The 7,439-nt window shown below is 43.1% G+C and overlaps 1 protein-coding gene across 1 annotated transcript; it reads left to right on the forward strand.

The window, feature by feature from the left end:
- Positions 1 to 50: 50 nt before the first annotated feature.
- Positions 51 to 6,629, forward strand: nit1 (nitrilase 1). Its single transcript, XM_088990916.1, has 6 exons — positions 51 to 190; positions 1,172 to 1,405; positions 2,134 to 2,237; positions 2,710 to 2,846; positions 2,924 to 3,049; positions 5,388 to 6,629. The coding sequence occupies exons 1-6, from the start codon at positions 114 to 116 to the stop codon at positions 5,664 to 5,666; spliced, it is 957 nt and encodes a 318-aa protein (XP_088847042.1). The 5' UTR covers positions 51 to 113; the 3' UTR covers positions 5,667 to 6,629.
- Positions 6,630 to 7,439: the final 810 nt, after the last annotated feature.

Genomic DNA, 7,439 nt, shown 5'->3' on the forward strand with positions numbered 1-7,439 from the left:
CCCTCAACCAAAGCGGTCATGTGTAACTGCTTTTCGTTCCCCGGGTCCCAAAACGCGCCATCGCCCTTCATATTAAACACCGGGAGGCGTGAACGAGTATTTGGCTTGTGCCCATGTTGTTCTCCGTGTTGAGGTCATCGTTCGAGATTGGTGCCTTGATCTCCTTCTGGAAAAACAAGCTACGTTGCAGGTATTGCGTTCAATCATACCTATCTAATCTTCAAAATGTCGACTCAATGTCATTTTACTTGCATATCATTTAGAAAACCTGCCCGAGCTGAAACAGACAAACAATAATAACCAGAAGTAGACACACAACTTTAACAAGCACAAAACAGGCACAAAAACAAGTGCAACGAATGGCACGAGTTGTCTAGTCTATTGATCATCCCACGCGCGCGCACAGTCTTTTCATTGTAATGTTCTTGGGTAACTTTTCACACCATTTGCTTGCTGGAATACGCCTTAGGTTGGGCTAGCCCGTTAAAATATTTGCAAAGAAAACGGCAGCGTTGTACAGTAAAAGGACTGTAACATACTCAGTAAGTCATTTGAGGGTTAAAACGTGCTTCCCTCTTACATGTTCCAATTGAGACGTGCTCAGATCCAGTTTTTAAAGCTGGTGTTTGATATTTTAAGTGCTTTTTTTGTAATACAGTATTTGCTGTTATGGTGATCACCACTGTCGGTATTAAGATGACTACTGCAACCATGTCAGAAACAGAAAAACACAGCAGCTCGTGTCAATTTTTTTGGGGGGAAGTATTGTCATGTACAGCCAAACCTCGGTTTTCTAACGTCGCGGTTGTCGACCATTTATATTTTCGTCAAAAAATCGTTTTTATGCCTCTGTTTGGAACGGAAATTGGTTCTCGACCAATCTGAGCGCACCTGAATGCACCACTCGACTCTCTTCCGCTTCTTTTACGTCACCTCCTCGTGTCACTTCCTCGTTTCACGTCTCATTGTGACCGACGTAATAATAATAATAATAATAATAATAATAATAATAATAATAATAATAATAATAATAATACATGTCATTTACAAGCGCCTTTAAAAACTCTCAAGGACAATTTACAGTCACAGGATATTACTGTTTTTGAATCAAGTTTTTACCTGTACATTGACTGAGGCATGCTCGGCCATGTTGGGCCCTGTTTGTGTTCAGGATGTCCAGCTCGTGTCGGCCGTGCGCCGCCTTGTGTCAGTTGAATGTCACTGCAGACAAGGTAGCCAATTTATGTGCCGCCCAAAAGCTGCTGGAGGAGGCGAAGCAGCGAGGGGCATGCATGGCCTTCCTGCCCGAGGCTTTCGACTATATCGGCTCCAATCGGGAAGAGACCCTTGCGCTTTCAGAGACCTTGACGGGACAAACAATGACGCGGTACACTCAGCTGGCCAGGTACGAATCCGATTCAAAGGAAGTTGGGGCCAACTTGATTGTTTTCACCAGACAGTCCTTAACTCATTCATTGCCAGACGTGAGCAAACATTTGTCCACTCTAGTGCCAGGAGTTTTTTGTCATTTTCATTCAAATTGCAGGATCCAGAGAATATTGAATTTTATGACTACATAAACATTCAGCACAGTGTTAGAAACCTTAGCCTCTCTTCTTTCGTCAGAAAAAAAAAAGTTCATTTCTAGCTGAATTGGTTCTGGAGATATCGGCTCTTAAAATCAGGCATTTTCAAGCCAAATGCCCCAAAACATTTTTCCTCATCCGAAAAGCTTCAAATAGCAGCATTCTGATGACCGTACATACAATAAAATAGATATTGATTCAGGGATGCCACTCACACCGCCGTGGAGCCTTTTTCTGCCAGATGCGGAAGAAAGTCTCCCTTCTCCAAAAAGGATCCCTGGCCAGGCCCACATAGGGGTGCTGCACAGTCTTAGCGCTGTGTTGCATATTTTCCTGTGTATGCTTGAGCCCACGCTCTTAATTGGTTACAACTGGTAAGTGCTCAGATATCTCGCCCAAAGAGAGACAGCGCATACAAGGTCACCGCAATATCATGACCCAGCTAGCGCCAGTCCCTTCCTGAATAATGTGTGCTAAAATGGCTTCATTTAACAAAAGAATAACTGCGTTGTGTGAAGAAAAAGTGAAAAATGTCTATCTGACACAGGAAGTTGGACCTCTGGCTGTCTCTGGGGGGGTTTCACGAACGGGGATCCGACTGGGAGGCAGAGCAGCGAATTTATAACTGCCACGTCGTCGTTAACAATCAAGGTAGAGTTTCGCCTTAAAATTGCGTTTGCGCGCCTTTTCACCCGCTGAGGTCACGCCTGTTGGAATCTAATTCCTGTATCTCTTGTGGTTTGGAGTTCAACGGAGTTTTATGATGAAATACCAGCGGGGAGCATAGACGGTGAACAGAAAAGACTACTTTATTCTCGTAAACAATAGAAGAACATATCTAGTCGGAGCGGGAAGCTAAGAGCGCAAAGCCCGCCCCTTCAACCTAGTTTTAATCACACAGCCGCGATGACATCATCTCGACCAAGCCTACCAGCAACGGGAAGGAGTTGGGAGAACATTTGACTGAAAATGAATACTTGTTACAGTCTACATACGCAACAAGTTAACTAATAAGCTACATACATCCATATAGACTAAACTAAACATGAAATAACATAGGATGTTTACGGATGTGTATAAAAACACTCTATCAACGCCCGCCACTCTTTTGGTATCCACGCAGGTGAGGTTGTGTCTACCTACAGGAAGTGCCACCTGTTTGACGTGGAGCTTCCCGAGAAGGGCGTCTCGCTCAACGAAAGCGCCTTCACCGTCCCGGGCCCCTCGCTGGTCGCCCCTGTCCAAACCCCCGTCGGCAAGGTGTCTTCTCCGTACTGCTGGCCAAGCCCTCTTTGACTTTTGGCCTTGTCACAAACATCCTTTCCCTTTCCCCTTAGCTCGGATTGGGCGTCTGCTACGACTTGAGATTCCCAGAATTTGCTCTGGCGCTGCAGAAGAGCGGCGCAGAGATCCTGACATTCCCGTCGGCCTTCACCGTGACGACGGGAGCCGCTCACTGGGAGGTAGGACCTCCGCTGATCGCCTCAATTGAAACTTTTTTGGACATTCGATGGCAATGAGATGACCCTCAATATCATTTTGTCTGCAAGTGTCATCCGCATTTAACGTGTTCAGCTTAGTCCTCGTGCACATTAAAGGATAGCCGACACCATTTTTTGTTTCCTAACTGACATCAGAAAAACTAATCTAAAATACCTGAAACACGCAGGCTGATATTTTTAGTCAAATGCAAAACACCAATAATAATGACTTAAAGTGTTCCAAAACTGCCACAAAATGAGCTCGGAACTGGCGAGATTCAGAAAATCCTGCCCTCTTGTTCGTGACATCTTGCCAGGATACTACTTCACAAACTGCCTTGCTCCACAATAAAAACAATGGCTTCAGAGAGTTCAGATTCGGAGAAGATGCTTTCTTGTTACTCATCCAGTTATCAATATGATTCAAATAGTTCTGAAGAGGAAAGCATAAATGTTTGCAATCAATTAAAGAAGTCCTCCCGTGTCAATTCGAGCAATTTTGGCTGCGACACACAACGATTCACCATCGTGTTAGTTGTGTAGTTTTACTTCTAATTTCGCGATCAACACGGTGTTTTCAGATGAAAAAAAAGTACCCAAAATGCATTGTCTGTCGCTTTGTCGGTCAGGGGCTTTCCCTCCGTGACGTCATTAGGGCATCGTCATCAAATCGAAAACCAGACTTTCTAAATACTCAGCGCGAGTCTTAAAAGGTAAAATATAGCTATATGCGGTGGAATCTTTGTAAAATGTGCTCAGTCAAAGTCATTTGAAGTGATTTTACAAATTATGGACGCAACTTGTCCGAAGGTGTCGGTTGTCCTTTAAACGAACTGTCACCAGTTCTTGGGGTGAAGCAAATTGTTTGACCTGAAAAGTGCTGATGAGCATGGGCAAGGCCGAGGATGGGAGGGGGAACATTTTTGGGTGACCAAATTGCATTAGTTACTCCAGTTAGTAGCCCCCCTGGAAAAAAAATCTACTCTGCCCCTGAAACTGAAGAAAACGCACCAGACAACAATGATGGACAGCAGCTTGAGCAGTTTAAGAGGACTCGACATGAGTGATGGTAAACTGAAGCATCATGAAACAATGAGGCTTTCCATCCAAATGGTTCACTTTTGGGCCGAAGCTTCATGTGGCTTCATTTGTTCTATTGCACCATCATGTGGAAAATAAATATCATGACATAGAACCTGATTAAAGTAATACCATGGGTTTGATGGGGTCAAAATGTACGAAAGAGGATTGGATTGGATTGCATTTGCCTTTATTAGTCTCACAGTGGAGAAATTTACATTTCACAGCAGCAAAGTGATGAAAGGAAGGAAAGTAGAAAAAACAAATACATGAACTGCTGGAAAGGCAGCCGCTCTCGCGGCGCCGTCTTGAAGTCAAAAGAACCAAAAAAAAAAAAAAAAACAAATAATATGACAATACAAAGACAACATGACAACCAAAGACACAGAGAGTGATTCATTCTTCAGGACTTGCTGTACCCTCTTTGTGATGACATGAAGCAGTTCTAGATGAAAGAAGAGAGGATCAAAGCGTCTTTCCACCACTGGATCAGGGACAACGAAGAAAAAAAAAAAACTAAAGTTGGCGCGAATTCTGAGATAAAACTGAGAATCGTGCAAACTTTTTTTTCTTTGTCTGTACACTTGATGCAAAAAGCTATCAACCCAGCTAAACAGAACACAATTGATGACGAACTTGGTAAAATTATTGCAGAGAAAGCACCTCCAATGGATCATTCCTCAAGATGGTGAAAGAAGAAGGTTACGTTCCTCATCAAGTGTTTAATGCTAATGAAACCGGCCACTCCATTCCGTCAAGCCATCAACGACCACAACGATCACAAAGGTAAATAAAACGACTTTATTATATAGTACAGTTTATTTCTTTAATTATAACAATATAGCCTATTCATTATTTATATTAAATAAGGTATATTTTGTGTAGTTTTAAGGCTTAGAAAATTAGAAAGTAGAAAATGATGTTTTATTGGTTGCTGGGAACAGATTATTCTCATTTTAATAGTTTCCTATGGGAAATTAATTTTTGAGATACACACTTTTCGCCTTAAACACTCTGTCTGGGAAGCAATTAAGTTTGTAAGCCAAGGTATCACTGTATTCACATTGGTTATTATAATGTGTACCTTTTTAGAAGAGATCTGCTCAAAATAATCCCAGACAGTGAATATTCTCTACTTTTTCATTGTGCACGGTACGTACAATGCAGAACGAATCAGAGTAATGCGTGTGTGATCGGTAAATGAATGCTTTGCAAGGGTCAAGCCCTTCCCTTTCTTCAGGTGCTGCTGCGGGCGCGGGCCATCGAGAATCAGTGTTACGTCCTGGCGGCAGCGCAGGTCGGCCGGCATCACAACCGGCGCTCCTCTTATGGCCACAGCCTGGCTGTGGACCCCTGGGGAACGGTGGTGGTCGACTGCGGGGGAGAGCGAGCGGGCGTGGCCCTGGTGGAGGTTGACCTGGCTCAAATGGGTAGCCTCCGCCGGAACATGCCGCTTCACGCGCATCGCAGGGACGCCGCCTTTTACGCCAGCTTGGAAGAAGGACGGCTAGTCAAATAATCTCTCTTGCGTGACATGAGTTATGGCGCTTTTATATCAGGTGGAAACTGCTCGAAAGGAATATTATGCCAGTCTTTGGGCACTTCTTTTCCCTTCAGCTTTTCCCTTGACGGGGTCGCCACAGCAAATCATGTCCTCCATCTTCAAAGGTTTGATCCGCATGTTTGTTTTGGCCAAGCTTTTACGTCGGATGCCCTTCCTGACACAACCCTCTGAATTTATCCGGGCTTGGGACAGGCACTAGAAGACTTATGTCCCCTTGTGGCTACAGAACAAGCAACTCGCTCAGTAAAAAGCTCCCAAACACAAAATGGTAATCGGCACAGCAACAATCAGACTTTTATATGTAACCAATTAAATTATTCACTGCAAATCATTTGTGGCTTTTGAAAGGAACCATTCACATTGTTTTGAGCTGTCTCTACTGAAATTAGTTGAGGACTGAAGGCATACTTCTCTACATACTGCTGTCTACAAATTTCTCCACATACTGCTGTCTACAAACAAGCTACTTAGGAATTGAATTGCTTCTGGAAGAAATTTCTCTACTACAAGGGTGTCAGTCATTTTTTGCCACGGGCCACATTTTAATTTTGGTTTGGGGGCTGTTATGAATCTGGGGAAGCCATTAGAATGTTTCATCCACTCCACATATTCATATTACATATAGAGCACACAACAAATTAATGAATAATGAGTTTTCAAATCTGAAGTCAAAAATCATGACTTACATGGGACAATTTAAAGTCTAGCGTTGGACTAGCAAGCATCCCGGAATTTCACAAGTTCAATTTGATTTTGCAGGCCGAATAAAATGATATGGCAGGCCATATATGGCCTGTTGGCCTTGATTTTGACACCTGTGATATAATCTGTTCCAAAACGCACCAATGTTTGAAAGAAATTGTCAAGCTGTAATGTTGAATAAAAATGGGCATTTGATTTTTAACCGCGCCCACATCATTTTTTGCCCTTGTCTTAATTTTCCCGTGACCACAGGTGTGCACGGTCTTCAGAAATGTCAGGTCCTCTGTCGCCACTATGGCCAAACTCCTGGGACCAGGTTGCGGGAAGAAAATACATGAGAAATTGAAGAAACGGATAAGCAAATGGCAATCCCCAAAGAAATTATAAAAAGGAATTCCGTGGTCAATGTACATCAGTGTCACCATTTGCATGTACGAATTTAATAACAATGTTTTCCTTTCGGCTTTTCCTTCAAGGGGTCGCCACAGCGAATCAGTGTCCTCCATCTTTAGAGGTTTGATCCGCATGTTTGTTTTGGCCAAGCTTTTATACGTCGGATGGCCTTCCTGACCCAACCCTCTGTATTTATCCGGGGTTGGGACCGGCACAGGAGGATTTATGTTCCTTTGTGAAACTGTTGTCGTCCCAGTCTCGCACCTGTGTCAGTCAGCAAGTGTAACTTCTGGGTTCCGATTGATGACGTCATATTGTTCGACTGGATATATATATATATATATATATATATATATATATATATATATACACACACACACACACACACACACACTGGAAAATTAAGTATCTTAAAGGACTTTGATGTTCTGTTCGTGATGTAATATAGGGAAAGAGATGCCCATTTCACGTAAGATCAGAGCATTGTCATCAAATGTTGAGTATGGTTTTTGCTTTTTTGAATGTTGCTGTGCCGATGACCATTTTGTGTTTGGGAGCCTTTTACTGAGCGAGTTGCTTGTTCTGTAGCCACAAAGGAACATACTAAGTCCAGTCGAACAATATGACGTCATC

Source organism: Hippocampus bargibanti, linkage group LG02 (genome assembly GCF_051943395.1).
Source record: "Hippocampus bargibanti isolate YZ-2025 linkage group LG02, ASM5194339v1, whole genome shotgun sequence".
In the NCBI taxonomy this organism is placed as follows: Eukaryota; Metazoa; Chordata; class Actinopteri; order Syngnathiformes; family Syngnathidae; genus Hippocampus; species Hippocampus bargibanti.

Bases quoted from the DNA above. Each gene is read 5' to 3' on its own strand.
- nit1 (XM_088990916.1), top strand. From the start codon at position 114: ATGTTGTTCTCCGTGTTGAGGTCATCGTTCGAGATTGGTGCCTTGATC. The intron at 1,406-2,133 runs GTACGAATCCGA...TATCTGACACAG, and splicing joins CGGTACACTCAGCTGGCCAG to GAAGTTGGACCTCTGGCTGT. The intron at 2,238-2,709 runs GTAGAGTTTCGC...GTATCCACGCAG, and splicing joins CGTCGTCGTTAACAATCAAG to GTGAGGTTGTGTCTACCTAC.